The sequence below is a fragment of the Protomyctophum bolini genome (assembly GCF_963924005.1).
Source record: "Protomyctophum bolini genome assembly, chromosome: 3".
NCBI classification, from domain to species: Eukaryota; Metazoa; Chordata; class Actinopteri; order Myctophiformes; family Myctophidae; genus Protomyctophum; species Protomyctophum bolini.
Genome location: NC_137864.1, coordinates 27,254,353 through 27,273,663, shown reverse-complemented (window position 1 = coordinate 27,273,663; position 19,311 = coordinate 27,254,353). Strand labels below are relative to the sequence as shown.

Below are 19,311 nucleotides of genomic sequence, written 5' to 3'. Positions count from 1 at the left end.
TTCAAATTGACACTGGTGCCATACCAACTATTAAAGATTCAAATTTCAATTACAAAACCAAATAATACATATAGTAGGTTACCGACCGTGCAATGTTTATAAAAGTTTGTTTTTAAACAATAGCATGAGAACACCATTTATAACTGTTCTCAAACACTTAATACTGTTGAACAAATTAGAGATCTACTGTAGAGCAAGTAAAACATTCAGCATCTACTTTGATTCAGTCATACAGCACCCTTCACAAAACAATCAACATTACTTGAAGTGATCATTGTAAAGAATCATTCAATTTGGTGTGATTCAGAATGAATGCATACAGATTAAGGAGCACTCAATTAAAATAACATGGAAAAGATATTCTGGCCTAGTCATAATTGAGTTTATCTACAGAACTAATAAATAACCAGTGTAAAGCTCTTCATTATAAAAAATAACCAGTGTAAACCTCTTCATGATATAAAATACTACATCTAATCTAATCCGAATCTTCAGCTTGGTAAAATAAAGATAACCAACGCACCAACACAGTCAGTGCAAATGTGATGAATCACAAAAACATACACATCAGCCACTGCCATCGGTGAATGTCAACTTAATTGCAGATTTGCTGATGGCATTCAACGAGGCGAATAACAGCTGATACCGATATATCGGTCCATCCCTAATGCAAACCATACACATTCCTTCATGGCAGAATATATATATTTGTATATACAGTATTGTTTCTCACATTTTCTTACTCATTGAAGAGGACAGTAAACTGCACAAGAGAGACATGCTCTTAAGTAAATTTCTTGATGAAGCGTAGTTTCAGGTAAGAGATGATGAGGAAGATGACAGCCATGACAGCCAGAGCCACATGATTCTCCCACATACCCCATGTGGTGTATTCTATTCCTAGATAGTCGAGGTGCTGTTCCCCTGTGCATCTGGAACAAGACAATTCAGGAAGTTTACTATATTCATTATTGTTTTGTTTTTCAGTATATAGATAGGATAGGATCTTACCTGTCTTTTGAAATATTATTTATTCATATGAGGGGGAAAAAAATGAAATGATCACATAGTGATATTTGTCAGGTGAAAGAAGCGCTGTCTCCGTTGTGTTCTCCCCCCCATATTAGTATGATTATTATTTTAGTAACGTGTATTTTGTGTCACAACCTTTTTTACAGTCTATGGTCTGCACCCCCCGCGCCTCCACCTCCCAATTATGCGTGTGTGTATAGCGTCAACACACGCAGAGATGACAGATCAGAATCACACACACGCAATAGAGTTTGGTATGGAATGATAATAATATAATAATTAGGTATGCATCGCTTTGCCTAAAACACTGAATTATATAAGGACCGCAATTGGAAAAAGCCTACGTCGGCTCCCATGCATTTGTTGAAGAGACATCTATACATTTTCAAATTAACTAAAAAACATTGCATGGATGGACCTGGGACGTATTCTCAGTGATGTATCCTGAGGTCAACGGGGTTTCGGGTCTGATCATTCGGCCACTCAGGCGACCCAGCCGGGTGTGATCAAGTCCCGACTTACGTCCCAGTAGCTACCCTCAATCAGTCACACTAGGGAAAAACCAAGGGCACACAATCCGTTGGAACTACTCTGCCAGGGCTGGGAGGTACACTTCTGGCGCATGGAGGGACTAGGCTCTGTGGGTTGTCTCCTGTCCGGGCCCCTCCTACGTCTCACCAGGTCCACTCCTGCTCTCACCAGCCTCAGGACCTGTGCGTTGCACCAGAGTCCCAGCACCAGACAGTTCATTCAGGAGTGGTGGGAAATGGTTCCGCAGGGTCATGGTGCTGCGGTTCCGCTTGCTGCTTGCATGGCCCTCACAAAGGCCTCACCGAAGGTTGTTGGGCTTCCTCACGGAGGACACAGGCTGGGGCGCTAACCCATACTGCTCACCCGGGTGGCGTCTACATTCCGGCTGTCACCCGTTTCTCCGGTGGTCACCAGACTATTCCTGGTTGTCATAGTCTATTCCTATGAGTCACTATTATATTATAATTATATTGTTATTATTGCTTAAATTATCGCTTTGGCTAAAACGCTGAATCCCGCGGATAAAGTAGGCTATGTAGGCTACATATAACTACAGGCATTAATAACTACAGACATTAGTCTACCCACTGCATATGTACAATGATATAGCTTACACTTAACAAACAAGCTTGATTGACATTTGTAAATAGGTCAATACAAAAACTGCTACCAGGAAAAAAACAGAAAGGCTTCTTTATATCAGGTATAAAGTAAAACTAAAACGTGACAACCGTATGGAGGGGCAGAAGTGGGTGCACTGCCCAGGCAGGTGTGCATTGCAAGTCTTTGTTTAGAAAAACAAAAAGAGAAAATATCTATTCTAGTATATCGTTGCTATCGGGCAGAAACCTTATAACCCGATGTACCAGCTCAAAACACGTTGAATTTGAATCCTGAAATGTAGCCGTTTTGGACATACCAGAAGCTATATGAATGAACGATAATCCACATTTAGAATAATATATTGAAGAATATAACATTACAAATAAGAAAAGGAATTGAAATTAGACCATCATGAGCACTTTTACCCCATTTTCCACTTTCGCTCATGTATGTACCCCCTGTAGTACGACTGCATACCCATAGGCTTACACGACACGTACCCCCATTTGAGAACCATTGGTCTAAGGACAATATACAAATAAGGCTGAGTTATACAAATATTATGTTGTGTATGTACCCACTGTTATATACTGTGCATATTAAATAAACTTACGTTAGGGCAGCTAGGCTCACACTGCAGTTGGTCGAGGCAGGAGACATGGCGGCATTGCGTATCGCAAGGTCATCACAGAACTTCAAACCCAAAAACTCATTGATGTTGAGGGCCTAGACATACAGTACAGTAGAGCTTTATCTATTAAAGTTACAGATATATTTTATACAGGAGAAATGTGATAACAATGATTCAAACAAAGTCTGCAAAACACTGTAGCAAGTTGTTTGTATGCAGCTTAAACAGGAAAGGTAAGGCTTTAGTAAGCAAGTGGGTAAAGCTCTATTCATGAAGCCCCTTTTTAAACTAAGTCTCCAGAATGCATCATTGAGGTATTAGATGACATTGTAAAATGTGTATTAAACTTATTTTGGAATGATTAGTCACAGTTAAGGAATCAAATGTCACTTACAGCCAGACCATAGCGAGGAATACTGAAGTACTTGAGCCAGGCCAGCCAGTCCATGATGGTAGGGAGGTTCACCAGAAGACCAGAAAAGATCTGAACACACACAAGATTAATTAAACCATCCTGAACTTGACCCCCACTCTTCCTTCCTTTTGATCCCAATATATTTTTCTGCTTGTTTGTTACAAAGGCTGCTTCATGCTGTTTAGTTCATGTCACCCCTCTTCATCTACTCAATCTTTACTGTACTCACAGAAGGGTAGAATCTGCCGTTAAAAGCACAATGATGAAAGGATGAAAACACAAATATGTGTAGGTAAATAATAAAAAGCATGAATAAATAAATGAAAGCATCCTGACAACAAAAATCCACAAAAACAATGACCACAAAAATCAAGACGTCAAAGGTTTTCAAAGCTCAAAGGCTGACCATCATAAAGACGAAGGTGATGGTCATCAAGATGTTTGCTACAGCGACAACGCTCTGGTCTGCTGATATGGCCATGGTCATGGCTGTGGCGGTGTACCCCACCAGAGTCACTGTCAGGGTGAAGGTGAGAAAGGCGGAAGTTGTGGCTTTCAAACCTGAAACCCCCCCCCCCACACACACACACACACACACACACGCACGTACACATGTACGCATGCATGCATACATGCATTACACACACATGAGATGCATGAATTAAGGATGAACGCTATGACCCAAACAGAATCTGCCACCAGAAATTAAAAATACCAAAAAGCTCGACTTGTTATCTAAACTCCAAACAAAAACTTTCTAACCCAAGTTTACAGAATCATGTAGCAGAGGCTGAAAGAGAGTACGTGGAAAGCGCTCTGTAGCTCTGTTCTATATTATACCTTCAATATGACTTTATTACTACTCTCAATGACCTTTTTTTGCTTCGTGCCAGTGCACCCTAACCACTGATGGCTACTTGTGTATTGAAGCAATAATAATAATGACGTAGAAAACTGCTCCACCTTTCCATCTTACCGATCATGAAATAGACGATGCAGCTGAAGATGATTGTGGGGATGGTGCGCAAAGTGATGATGTCTGACAGGATCTTAGACAGAAAGTAAACAGAAACCCTGTAGTAGCCACTGATGTATTCATGCCTATCAGGGGAGAAATTAAAATATGTGAAAGCTTTGGTTTGCCATGCTTTATTAGTTGCTATACCAGCTCTGTGTAGTATTGTTTTAATTCTGTTAAATTAATACAATACTCAATAACATTATACTGTTTAATTTTTTTGTAAGCAATTTTACAGTGAAATCATGAAATGAAACCAGATTAAAGTTTGGGGGCAACTGGGTCAAAAGAAGAAGTTCAATTTGCATTTTTCGAGACAAAAATAGTCACATTTACGTCAAAATAAAAACAAAGTCCATCCATTTTTGAGCTCTAATCGCCCACTGAACAATGGTAGGCTTTACCACAAGGGTAAATAGTCAGAGCTCACCCGGTGTTTTTAAAGGGGGAAAGGAGTTGTTGTGCTTGGCACCACTTGCTTCACATAGGTACAATAATGGCCATGCATAGCAGAATCTGGCACATTACGTACACAAAGAGCTGCCTCTCAGTGATGAAGAGTTCAGCTGCGGATACTGTGCTAAAACACTGGTTGGTGGTGATGAAGAAGAGGGCTCCCATCCTACAACAAGATATAACAGGAGAAGTTAACCTGTGGAAAGGTGTATTAACCATTTAAACCCTATGTACTTCGGCCCGCTCATCCTAGCGCCACACGTCGCAAATGGAAAGAAGGCAATAGCAGGAGGGCGATACTGTTTTTATTTTATTTTTTTACTTGGAAAAGCAAACATGGCAACCCATGATGTTTCATACACCCAGTTGTTTTTTGCCGTATAAAAGCAAGCATGGCAAGTCGCAATGTTTCTATATACCAAGTTGCTTGGAAGCCGCAAATGTGGCAACCTAGCGGGAATACTGTACTGTACTGTACTGTACAGTACAATGTTGTAGGTACCTCGTTTTCAAAGTCTATAGTCATCAATATGTATTTAATTTATTATAAACATTTGTTTGAACGGGGCAAGTATTTTTCTTAATGAACGGCAATTAAAGATATTTATGGGGGGGCAATATCTCACAACGGGTAAGGGCTAGTATCAATAATAGACTAACTTCGAACAGGTAAGAACTAGTACTACAGTGTATATATAACTTATACTATAGAGCGTCGCAGTCCCACCCCTTTCATGACGACGCCAGGCCCAGGAAATGAATCCCAAAACATTTTTCCCATAGACATTTCAAAAAGTATTTATTTAAAGACCTTTTAAGCGTCGTACGAAGCCATCTCGAGTCATGACAAATCATGACAACAAACACAATATTTTGGACCAAACAAATAATTACAAAGAAGAAAAACTTTGTTGTAACCTGCCGTTTTTTTCTACTTACTAATTCTTTGTTTGGCCCAAAACATTATGTTTATTGTGATGATTTGTCACGACAAGAGTTGGCTTTGTCCGCGGCGTAAACGTCTTTAAATAAATACTTTCAGAAAAGTCTATGAGGAAAATGAACGGGGATTTATTTTCCGGGTCTCTCGAGGGGGCGGGACTGCGACGCTCTATTGGGGTGGGGTTTAAGGATATCTATAGTTTCCTACCCATGTATTGTCAAATATATATTTATTTTATGTGTATCATATTATATCAATGTGTTTTCAAAGCAATAAATAAGAAGTCTCGACATGTTCCGTTCCTTCTGTGAATCTGTCGTACAGAAAAATAACAATGCACACACATGCATGCATGCACGCAAGCTAGAACTGTTGTTGTGTCATACCCACCTGTTCTGGATCCCGCTCTGATCATCTTTGACCCCAAAGAAAATGGCACCCACAATGAGAGCCAGGAAAATGTTCACTCCTAGCTGCAAAGATAATACATATATATTATCTACCTGTATCTTTATCTAAATCTATATCTAAAGATAATACATACAGTATATATTATCTACTGTATATATCTGGACCACTACTGTATATAATGGACCATTACGGGTCCATTTGGTTTCATTTTACACTCTCAAGAGTTACATTATTGTTAACATATGCATTACTACATTTACAAAAGTCTACTCTACACAATTAGAGAATGTAAAAGAATTGTTATTTTGATCGTTTGCCTGTTGCCTATATCTCCTATGGTACCACATCAATATGGCATGGAATTGTGGAAAAAATATATAGAGATAGCTTGGCCCTCTTCTTGTTTCCCTCTACACCAAATCTCTGTACCAAAAGTAGCTGATATACAAGCTCACAAAACATCACAAATGCGAAGCATTGTGAGCTTGTAGACCTGAATGTTCGCTTATTATGACATGCCCAGAATAGGGATAGGATGCTATTTGTTCAAGAAAGCTAAGGTTATGGGACACTAGGTGGACAAGTCTTACTGTATTTACAACAATTTAAACAGTAAACATTATGGGACGACAGCGCCTAAACAATCATCAGTGTGTTGATGACAGTAGTAGTGCGGGTCAGTGGCCTGACCTGGCTTGATCAAAGCCTTCATAACCCTGCCCCCCCAACCCACCATCTTTAATACATACTAATCTCTTTTGTCATCATGGCAGAGAAAGGTTTAACTCTGTGGCTCTTTTGGGAGATGGAAAAATGGGGAAGAGGCTGGTGACAAGGGAAGAATGAACTGATGAGGAATTAATCAAATACTGTGCTTGGTTCTTTTTGACACAGAATAATTAAACATCAAGCACAGTGCTGTTTATTTATGAAAGACAGTGTTCCGGGATTAAGCAGATTAAGGTTTCCCATATTCATCCCTCTTGGTCAAGACCAGAGAACAAAATACCAAGACCAGAGAACCAGCAGTACAGGAGAACCCTAGAGAAACACCAAAGATAGAGAACCACTAGAGCCAGAGATATACCAAGACTAGAGAACGACCAGGACCAGAGAACCCTCAAGACCCGAGAAGCACCAAAGACAGAGATCACTGGGGTGTGGATGATGACAGCAAGTCAGCAACACATACTGAGAACGAGTGAAAGAGACTTTGCAGTCTAATCCTGACAGTTTACAGTTTATGACAGGGCTCAGAGGGCCCTGTGGTTCCCAGGGAGAAGGGATAAGCTAATAGCTCCATTCCCCCCGGCCCCTCATCTGGAAGCGGGGCGGCGGGAGTGACGGGTCACTTTCACTTCATTCCCCCCGGCCCCTCATCTGGGTGACGGGTCATGACGCCATCATGTGATGGGGTCCCGGCCCAGGGCCAAGGGTGGCTCTAGGCAGATATGATATCAGTTTAGATCCCTGGCCAAACAGGCAAGAGTAGGGTCACAACAGTCACCAAAGCCGATTAGGGCGCCCACACCACCCAGAGTCTCCTCTTGTGGAGGGGATTAATGTGACTTATTTGGGGCCAATTAACTGTTAATAATTCTTAAAGTGAGCTGACTTTTCTGTTGGCATTTTGCCGCCATGGGGTGGCTAATGAGAGCACCAAGTCCTTCATCTCCAGCTCCACCCACCTCAACCTCAACCCGACCCCACTGAACCAACCTGCCTCACCTCAACTCCTGTCTCTCTGCCTTGTTCCTAAACATAAGAATGTTTGAAAGGCATTAATGGGATATTGGTACAATATATTTTAAGCTTTTATCCTACTACATAGTTGCATAAGAGAGTCTGTGACCACAAGTGAGTTTACTCTGCAGCACAATCCTAATAACACCATACATAATGCTGAATGCTGGATAGAAAAATCTAATGTTTGAAACATAACCACTTAAGTACTGTTTGAATAAATACTATGCCCTAACAAATATGTATCTGATTTAATCCCAGCAACATTAATCTCCTATTCTTAAGCAAGGCACTGAATAGCAAAGCAGTCTGAATAAGATTGTGAGTTAAATAAATGTTAAATGAATGCTTGGGCATGCATTCTCAAACCTGGGCCACTGAGGTCTGTGGATTCAGCATGAGATTCTGGAAGGTTCTCTTGAGCACCCAGTGGAGCTGGTGGAAGAAGGAGGTGTTATAGGTGATGGTGTGGGACCTTGGCCGGGTGATGCACTCTTTCCCCTGGGCAATGTGCTCCAGCTCGGCCTGCATATCCCTAGAGTTGCAGCTGTTCCTGTACTCCTCCACCAGGCGCTCTTCAATCCTCTGTCTGGAGCTGCTCAACTCCTCAAAGTCCAGTTCTTGCCAGGCATGCGACAGGGAAAATAGAAGGGTTTCACAGAGATGAATAATCAAACCGTGATGGTACAGTATACTGGCATTTCTGGTTACATGATCTTTGTAGGATCACAGGAAGAGATTGTTTTGGCACTACTGTATGGCTCCTATTGGTTCATGGCCGACTATGAATTGACTTATTGTACAGTGAACTTTAGGTCACTTTGGATCATCATTTAAATTAAAATGTGGTGGGGGAACGGTGGCAGTCAATAGTGCTGTCGCCTCACAGCTAGTAGGTCGTGGAAGGGCGTGTTCCCTCCTCCGCGTCATCAGTGCCCATACCCGAGGCGGGGTTGGTGAAAGGGCCTTTCTGTATGGAGTTTGCATGTTCTCCCCGTGTCCCCTAGGGTAGGCACCCCAAGCCCCCAGTAAAGCTCTCCAACGTTGAGGGAGGTCGGCCCTAGTGGTAAGAACGGGGACTGCAGGCGCCAAATTTGGTGTCCAAATAAAAACAACGCGGAAGTAGACGGTTCTTTCCGGGTGCTTCAAAACGCCACTGAGCAACTTCCACTGAAATGAATAGCGGGGGGGTGGGGCTGTCGCTGCGGTTCAGTCTCTATCCTTTTAATACTCTTAGTACCCTCACAAAAAACATGCAGTAATCCTGGTCGGAATAACGTGTTCCTTCTACACGCTACGTCCGGCGGTGGAAACTCCCCCCTGTCAGTGAAAAGAAGCAGCTTGGACTCCTCATGCATAGAAGGAAGCATGAGGTCACTCAGGTCAGTCCGCTGCCCCCCCCCCCCCCCCCCCCAGGTTGGCAGAGGAAGTGTAGCGCCCAGGATTACATTAGATAATTGACACTAGGTGGAAAAAAATGGGTTGCAAAATCGTGGGATAAAAAATATTTTACAGTAAATTCAAATGTGGTGTCCCAGTGACAGGGGTAAAGTACACACCCTCACAATGGGAAGAATCTGGGGTTTGATTCCTCTGTGGGCGCTCCTCCTTTCACACCCTCAGTGAAGTGGATAAAACTATAAAAAAAACTAGTTCTCAGTGACTTGAAGTAGTTTCAAGGTACTTTTCACAATGGTTTGAACTGCTAGTGACCTCAACCCTTAACTCTGAACTTTAAACAATACAAGTACAGGCTTAAATCATTACTAAAACCAACACCCCTCACATAGCAGTTCAGTTCAGTGCACCCAAAACCACATCAGTTGCCCTGCACCCTCTTTACATCCTGCTATAGCAATGGTGAAAAGCTACCAAATTATGTTCAATAAACCCAAGGCGCATTGCCCCAAGGTACAAGAGGATTATTCTTTTTTTCCTTCTTTTTCTGCACACTGATACAAACAACTTTTGACCTGGGGTCAGCCAGATTAGCGGTCCAGTCTTTGTTTGATACTGGCCAGACAGGATTTGAGAGTGTTAGGGAGCGGGTGGCTCAGGTCAAAGTCTTGAAGCGACTGGCAAGACTGTCTGTCAGTTAACATCCATACACGCTCAGCGCTTGCCATGAGAATACACAGAAATGAGAAAACACATACTGTATGTGATCTGTTGGGGTTGTTTGGAGTCTGTAAAAATATTAGTGTATGAAATAAAAAGTAGGTTCTGTTATTTTTTTGAACATTTTTTGTTAATGCTATTAAGATACATGGCTTATACTCTTTATGTATTATACAAAACCAGGGTATTCACTTTTCGATCCTTCCGGCTCTTCATCAAAGTATTGTTTATTCTATCTTTATAACATCCTTGAAATGGGATTTCTGCCTTCTTGTCAGTATCGTCTATAAACATGTTGAAGCTGTGTGTGTGTGTGTGTGTGTGTGTGTGTGTGTGTGTGTGTGTATGTGTGTGTGTGTGTGTGTGTGTGTGTGTGTGTGTGTGTGTGTGTGTGTGTGTGTGTGTGTGTGTGTGTGTGTGCACGCGCGCGTGTGCGTGCGTGCATATGTCCTTACCTTCAGAGCCATGATGCATCTTGGTGATAGTGATAGCAGTAGAATCTCCATTGATGACATCTAGAAAGAAGTCTGCTGGGTTGTTGTGAGGCTCACAGGTATAACCTGGAAGGAACAGTTGCAAATTATGACACAGATATGAAATACAAATAACCTGGAACATAGTACATTATACAGACATTCAATATTTATATTTTCTTTTGTGGCTGTTAGGTAGTAGTGTTATTCAGTTTGAGGAGTTTAGTCACCAATGTTGCTGAAGTAGTCCAGAGCATTTAGTGCAGGCCCATGGTACACCATTTTGCCACTAACCAGCAAGGTCAGGGTGTCAAAAAGTCTGTAGATGGAATAGCGTGGTTGGTGGATGGACATGATGATGGTACGTCCATGACTGGCCATCCTGAAAACAAGAAGACAATAAAATGAAGCCATTAAACTGAGGACTGCATTATGTCGCTAATAATTCACCTGTCTCTTAATCCTCATTTATAATTATAGTATATAATAAGGTACTAAAGCCTAATGTATAGTTCAAATAGCCGACTATCGAAGTTATGACAAATCACTGACAAGAGGACATACATTGCATCAATCATTTATTCATGCGTTCATGCTAATTCCTCCCTACCTTTTGAGCAGCAGCAGGACAGAGTTGGCAGTGCTGGCGTCCAGGCCTGTGGTGGGTTCATCCAGAAACAGAACAGAAGGGTCAATGATGAGCTCCATGCCAATGTTGGTCCTCTTCCTCTCTCCGCCCGAGATCCCCCGGATGGTCTGTGTGCCCACCTACACAGTTCCATTTACAGTCATACTGTGAAACATTCATTCACCCCGCCAGGCCAGGTCGCTTGTGTGACCCTGTCCATCCGTGACCCGTCAGTATGTGTCTGTCTAATCTGTGGCACCGCTGCTCACCTTTCTTCTTCCCATATCTCTAGGCTGTACTGTCCAATAAATCACAACTTTCCCTTTTATTGTAGCAGATTAATTTATTTCTCTAATCACTCGTCAGAGAATACTGCTGATTTGGAAGAATCCATTGGCCCTTCACATTCTTCATGGATGCGTGACACAATGTATTTTATTGGAGTAGGAGCCGATCAAATTCTCGTTACGGGGCTCAACTGATCTACAGTCATTGGGCAACCCTTGATCAATTATTTTGGGAGGTTGACTTCCCTTTCTCCAGAATGATTATCTGTGATCAATATAATGTAGTGACTGTGTCCTATATTTTAATGTGGAACTGTTCTCTGATGAGCAATTTCTCATTAGTATTGAATATCCTAATAGTCTGTAGACAAATGATCCATACTTAGAGTACATGCTCAATGTATTTTTATTGTTTTATGTTATTTTATTATAATTCAGATTACTTGTTTTTTCACCAGTACTATTCATCGATGCTGTCATTGTCATTGTCATTGTCATATATATATATATATATATATATATATATATATATATAGGCTATGTATTTGCGCATGTATGTGTAGGAGTTCGTTTTGTAAAATGTTTATTAAAAAATTAAAAAATATATCTATCTAATTCTAGACTTGGTGACGTTTACCTTGGAGTCTGCCACCTTTGTGAGTCCCAGCTCTCTGATTAAGTGATTCACACGAGCCTCCTTCTCCCCCTGAGGCAATGAAGTTGGGAGGCGCAGCGCTGCAGAGAAACGGAGGTTCTCCCTCACCGTCAGTGTACCCATCACCACATCATCCTGGAGGTGGAGGTGTGGGGCAACCAGAGGTTCAACATCAGTGTGGGGCAACCAGAGGTTCAACATCAGTGTGGGGAAACCAGAGGTTCAACATCAGCAGTCAACGACTAAGGCTTAATTCATAGTCTGTCACATGATGGTGCTGACAATAAATGACAACATTCTCAAACTAGCTATTCACATATTCTTGAACGCTTGAAGATCTGTTATTTTTAGCAAGTGACACCATATCATACATCGACGAGTATAAATTGAGCTTAGGGAGAACACACATTTTACTAAGCCTGTTTTCATAAGATTGTGTTTTTTGTGCTTCTTAGGACAGGAAAAACACATAAATCAGCATTGTTGAAATAATTGTACAAGAATGCTATTCACAAATATTAAATTGTTGGCTTTGTTGAAAAGTACAGTTGCAAATCAGGCCTGTTTTACTAAGAAATAGGGTGGTTAATAATGCAGATTCCAGATCATTTGAAAATAAACCAGGATGGGAGATCATGATCAATAAAATGGACACCTGAACCACATAGCCTGAGAGACACTTGAAGTTGGGAGGCTGTGGAGCTCCATCTATGAGAACCTCCCCAGAGAGACCTGCTGGGTCCTTCCTCGCAGCGAGAACATCCAGGAAACTTTCAATTACAAAACAATGGAAAACAACATAAATGTCTATGTACATAAACTGCAAATATAATGTGTGTGTGTGTGTGTGTGTGTGTGTGTGTGTGTGTGTGTGTGTGTGTGTGTGTGTGTGTGTACTGTGTGTGTGTGTGTGTGTGTGCGTCACCATGCGTGCATGTTTTGTCAAACGGTATATAGTGAAAGGTGGAGGTGAGTGTATGACTCACGAGGACTTTCCACTTCCGGTTGGTCCAAGAATAGCGTTCAGACCAGGTCTCATGATCCCACTGCAAGAAGACAATAGGTAGCATGAGGAGAAGAGACTGGAGCAGCACGGACATTTAGAGCCTTTTATTAGGTGCTAAAGTATTACGACTAACGTTTCGACCTTGCAGTCTTCATCAGAGTCAGAAGAAAACAGGTAGCTTGCTATTCTAACCAGCAGAGGTGCCATCTTATATCATAAGAAAGTCTAATAATTAAAAAATAAGGCAAATTTGTATTAAATTAACCCAGTGGAGAAAGACAGGAAAGACAGATCAAGGGCCCTATCTTGCGTCAGAGGCACTTTATCTGTAATTTGGGGATTTAGCATTGTATAAGAGGCGTGCCCCCATAAAATTGGCTATGATGCCAGCCACCCGTCGAAGAAAACTCATTCCGGCCGCTTGTATTCGCAATGTTATTCTTTCGGTCATGACCCACACCATGACCATAGGTGAGAGTAGGAACGAAGATTGCTTGGAAGACAGAGAGCTTTGCCTGTGTGTGTGTGTGTGTGTGTGTGTGTGTGTGTGTGTGTGTGTGTGTGTGTGTGTGTGTGTGTGTGTGTGTGTGTGTGTGTGTGTGTGTGTGTGTGTGTGTGTGTGTGTGTGTGTGTGTGTGTGTGTGTGTGTGTGTGTGTGTGTGTGTGTGTGTGTGTGTGTGTGTGTGTGTGTGTGTGTGTGTGTGTGTGTGTGCGTGCGCGCGCGTGTGTGTGTGTGTGTGCGTGAGTGAGTGACTGTGTGTGTGTGTGTGTGTGTGCCTCACTAAGCCTCTTTGGAAATTCATGATATATTTCTATTATGTATTCATCAAAGCAAATTCAATCAGATTACAATATGTTTGACCTGTTCACACCCACAACAGATTATTTAAAACAGTGATAATCCAGCTTTTCACACCAGCCCACTGCACATACTTAAAATGTTAGTCTAAGTATGGAGAATAAAGATAATAAGAGAAAGGAGAATTAAACAGAATTAAAAAGCAGGCTGAATTAAAACCCCATAGCGGCACATGTGACAAATTGTTAATTCGATTCCCTGGCAGACTGCTTTTTAGTGCACCAGAGAGATTATATGCAAGAAACCATGCTTAATATCATATAATTAACACTAGACCAGGAAAACTTGTGTTGCATTTTTCCATGGGAAATGTCAGGTAAATGTAATTATGTTAGAGAGAAGTTATTTAAAAGTCAGTCTGTGGTTGTACATTATATGTTTTGAAAATTCAAGTCTAAAGTCTCATCTTGTGGTTTCTCATATACTGATGATGATCGTATTCAGAGTTTTATTTACACCTGTCGTACAACGTATAAGGTACAGTACATGTCACTACAGGAGATAAAGAACTTACGTGATGTCATTCCAGAGACAGACAGACAGACAGACAGACAGACAGAGCAAGACGGAGCAAGACAGAGCAAGACAGAGCAAGACAGATGGAGAGAGGAAAGCCACAGGGGCAAAGTGAAATCAAATAACAGTTGCACCACTAACTTGAGGTCCATCAGTATTTGCCTGGGTGTGGTCTTCTTTTTGCAGAGGAAGCCGGACTTCAGCTTCACTTTATACTGGATGTTGTGAAAACTCACAGTGGAGCCAGGTGGCTGCTTGGCCAGCTCCACAGCTGTCAAGCCCGTTGACATTACCGTCCCATTGGTGCCAGGATCTTCCACCATGGCGATGTGTATGTGATTGGCTCTCTCCATCACCCTCTGTAGAGAACACCCTGTCAGGTTGGAACATTGATCAGGAACTGACAGAATGAAACGATATACAGTATACATAGTGTAGCGGCCCTCGATTGTTGACAAAGATGGATGGTCTTCTCTTAACAGGTGTGTTTATTTTTTGTTCCAACACAGTGAAAACTATAAAATATAGAATAAATACCGTTACAATTTCATAATCTAATTATTTTAGTTTCACTAATAAAAACTTAAATTAATCACTTTTGGACGTTTGGAAAATGGCCGCCAAATGGTCGTACTCCATGTACTCCTCATCAGATCCCATTCCAGCTCGCAAACCAGCTCTGCCCCTGAGTCACCAGTACCCTCAGTGAGGTCAGAACACCAGTCTGTGTACTCTTATCCAGACCCCCTTCCAGCTCGCCAACCAGCTCTGCCCCTGAACTGCCAGTATCTGGCATGGTCCGAACACCAGGCCTTGTACCCCCCACCAGATAACACAGTGGATCAGCAATACAGGGGGCCACAAACTACCATCCCCGACTTCACCAACAGAGACCTGTCACCTGATTGAGTTTTCCCGCCTCAAATTATCACTCAAACATGCTGCCATCAACGCCACCCAGCAGTTCAAGTATCAAGTCCTAGTTGACCACCACAAGCTTGAAGAGGCTCGCCTGGTGGCCGACGCTTACATGAACTTCCACATTGCGTACTCAACGACAAGTTTGCACAGGCCCACCAATTAGCGTTACGGAAAATAGCCAGTGTCTTGGAGGCAGCAGACATCTGTTGAGGCGATGGGGCGGCCTTTGAGAAGTTTACAGTACAGTACTTCAAGTACGTGTGCAGCTTCCTAGTAATGAGCCAAAACATTGGTTGCCTCAGAAAATGGGCGGATATGCCATGGTGCCGAAGACGGAGCTGAGTGCGAGGCTGCAGCCCCACCCTAAGAGACAGGGAAAGCTAATGCCTGTCTAATACTGTCCATTCTGTGAGATTAACGAACACTTCCTCAGTCAGTGTACTAGAGACTCACGACAGAATGGATTACTAGGGAGCTGCAGCACACGTACTTGAAGTACTGTACTCGAAGCGTAAACTTCTCAAAGGCCGCCCCATTGCCTCGACAGATGTCGACTGCCTCCAGGACACTGGCTATTTTCCGTAAAGCTAATTGGTGGGCCAATCAACTTGTCGTTGAGTACGCCGTGTCAAAGTTTAGGTAAGCGTCGGCAAGCTTGAGGTGGTCAACTAAGACTTGATTGGCGAGCTGGTTGGCGAGCTGTTAGGGGGTCTGATGAGGAGTACATGGAGTATGCCAGCTGTTGACCTGGGCTCACTTGACTCTCATGTCACAGTTTGAAAACATGTACAGTACTATATCGATATATATGCATTTTCCAAATGGTCACCACGGGACAAATCTGCAATGGCCCTATTTCATACATTTATCGTAAAGTGCACGATTTTTGCCTGTAGGGCATCCGCTATAAAGCAGTGATACAATAACTCAATTCATTTCAATTATAAGACAAATAAATATATGTGTGTGTGTGTGTGTGTGTGTGTGTGTGTGTGTGTCAGAGGCATTATTCATTATTCTATAAAGAGCAACATTTTTGGAAAGTTTCTGACAGTGTGCGGGACAATTCTTTGTTTTTCAAAGATAACCTGTAAAGAGACATTATTCTGCCAGTGATCAATGTGATGAGCCCCCACTGGGAGGCGGGAGGATGTAATATTAAAAAATAAAATAATAATTGCGAACGCAGTGAGCACTTACTATGAGACCTAGCAGATCATGTCTGTCTGTGTGTGTGTGTGTGTGTCTGTCTGTCTGTGTGTGTGTCTGTCCCGCTTTTGTGCCCATATATGGAGCTGAGTGATTACGTCACCATGACTCAGCCATAACCATATAAGGAGTCCCCAAAGCAGCTATACGTCCAAAACCCAAATATGTACGAGCTGCGTTCGCTTCCCGCGTTTGCGCGTCTTACTGGTAATAATAATTTATTTTATTGTCCCTGAAGAAAGCCAATAGTCTTGGTATAGACGCTGGATAAAGCCAGATGTGGTTGGGTGCAGCACTGCACTGGCCCCTTCATGTGCTCCTCACAGTCTGCCTCTAACTATGGTGGATGGCTCAGTTGAGTGGCGAGCTTGGAGAACAAGATGACACCAGGCAGGCAGCAGTATCACACATGTTCCAAAGATAATCACACGCATGCTCACACGCATGCTCACACACACACACACACACACACACACACACACACACACACAGAGACTACTGAACTGCACACGTGGCAATGATGGCAATCATTACCAAGATATGACAAATGGAAAATAACAAATAAAAATGTTGTAAGGAAACAACAAATGCATCTCATGTCATGTCATTGTGCACAAGCTCATCTAGCTGATTGTTAACAATACCAGTAGGCTACACTACTAAATTATTTAGGCTACACAATCAATAAACTAGCCTACTAATACGTTTCCAGCTGTAGGCCTATCAATTAATCTATCACTAAGCCTGAAGATAACCTAATTTATGTTTTTATAATAATTCACGGAAGAAAACAATAATGTAAATCCAAATTAATTTAAATTATTAAGAATATAGTGGCTATACAGATTCGCAAGGTAAACGTTGTGAAGTGCAAGTATGCTGTAGGCTACTGCTACATGGCTTCATTGGCTTGCAAGTCAACATATGATGCGAAATTAAATTAAGGAATATCACGACAATTTGAATGATCGTTTCAGTTAGGCAGACTACTTAGTACTTACTCAAGTAACTCAACGAAACTTGGAGAAAGCGGCGCCACAGCCAATGTGGTGGTGTTGGATGTGCAGTGCAGTTATCTTCCACTCCGAATCCACGCGTGTTACTTATGAGGGAACTGGAGATGCACTGAATTTATAGTTGAAGTTAGATGTAGGAAAGTGAGGAGGGTCACTCTGGCTGCAAGGCTGGTTAGTGGTTATAAGTAACCTCGGGGAGTCACAGATGCTTCACTTCACTGACCGACTCCCCCACCCTAGGGTAAAATATTTTTCAGTCAAATTAACACTTTGCAAGGATGATTTAATAATATCTTAAAAACACAAAAATAATAGATAGTCTATTCATATAGGCTATTGTGTATGTCTTGATGGATTGAGCCTGCCTACAATTTAGCACTTTTCCAGATATACAAAGTCACTTTACAAAAAAAATGTAATGTTTTTTTTTGTGGCTTTCGCCTTTGTTTTATGTTTTACTCCAAGGAACAGCAATGTCCATGTTCACCTATGTGCTGGTTAATGAGCATTGAGCACCAGTATATGACTATGAGTACCAGTAGGGGCGCTGTTGTGCCAGAAACAGAGAGGGGGATAGTGCTGCACTGTTGCCTGCTAATGAGCGAGAGAGAGGTGGGGGGGGGGGGGTTGAGTTGCACAGCTCAGTTCACACGGGTGTAATTTTTATAGAGGGATAGTGCTGCAGCCTGCACTGTTGCCTGCTAATGACAGAGGGAGGTGGGTGGGGGGGGGGGGGGTTGGTTTGAGTTGCACAACTCAGTTCACACGGGTGTGATTTTTATAGAGGGACAGACAGTGGGCTGACAGGGAAAGGGGGAGAAAGATGGGGGAGTGACATGCAGTGAGGGCCGTTGGGATCGTGAGTCGAACCTGCGGCACACTGCCAGACTCGGACTACCGGCCAAGATGCCTGGACCACTGAGCCACAGCCCAGGCCTACAGCCTTCTGTTTCTATGCATTAATATAAAACAAATAATAATACCGGTAGCTAGCTGCAAGCAGCGATAACAGGGGTCAATAATGCAGCAGCATAAGACGCACACTAAGCCATAGAAAAATATAAGACGAGATAAAGAAATCCATGCAATTAACAAATTAGCATTTTAAATAGCTGACACTAACCTAACCTTAAACCTAACCCTGACCTCATGCAGTTAAACTATGTTAACATTACATAACCCAACCCTAACCTCAGTAAAACTATGCTGCCTACATCTGAGTGGTCTCATCATCTCATGAGTCTCCATCTGGTGGGTGAGGATCAGCTGAGTCGTGCACATGCACATGGAGAACATAATGTCAACACCAGGCCATAGACAGACACAAAAATATACAGTATGACAGTATATATGGCTATATGACATGCCTAGCAGATATGGAAACAAAATGAGTGTTTCGCCACTGATTCAAACAGTTATGGTCAAAAATCAATTTCAATATACCTAACCCAATTTCCAACAACCAGGAAATGAATACATGGATAGTCATCAATCATAGGTCAACCACCAGATCATTCAGTTCACGGTTTCTCAACTAGTGCTAAAAAATCAACAAATCCTAAATCCAACAAATCCTAAATGCATGGTCAGGGACCACATGCGGAAAACCCTTGCATAATAGCATGCTACATTTTCAGGAATAGAAAACCTTAGCTTGGATTCTCATCGATGATGTCACAAGTGAGAGAATTTGAGGCATATAAGACTAATTGCAAATTAAATTTGAAGTGTTCACAAAATGTTGACCTTGACCTTGATTGTGACTGACATTTTCAATTCAGAAGTCAATCATCTCTTATGGTCAACCTGCAATATCTGACCAGGTTTCCCATAAGGATAT

General features: G+C 42.2%; 1 protein-coding gene across 1 annotated transcript; it reads right to left on the bottom strand.

Annotated features, from left to right (window-relative positions):
- Window positions 1-233: 233 nt before the first annotated feature.
- LOC308309935 (broad substrate specificity ATP-binding cassette transporter ABCG2-like) lies at window positions 234-17,537 on the bottom strand. The gene is made up of 16 exons (XM_080755921.1): window positions 17,457-17,537; window positions 14,467-14,698; window positions 12,931-12,990; window positions 12,600-12,714; window positions 11,927-12,079; window positions 10,985-11,142; window positions 10,605-10,756; window positions 10,357-10,461; window positions 8,153-8,403; window positions 6,020-6,102; window positions 4,763-4,852; window positions 4,189-4,313; window positions 3,619-3,773; window positions 3,192-3,281; window positions 2,780-2,892; window positions 234-932 (listed from the first exon to the last, which is right to left on the bottom strand). The coding sequence occupies exons 2-16, from the start codon at window positions 14,676-14,678 to the stop codon at window positions 785-787; spliced, it is 2,010 nt and encodes a 669-aa protein (XP_080612047.1). The 5' UTR covers window positions 14,679-14,698; window positions 17,457-17,537; the 3' UTR covers window positions 234-784.
- Between the last annotated feature and the right edge of the window lie 1,774 nt (window positions 17,538-19,311).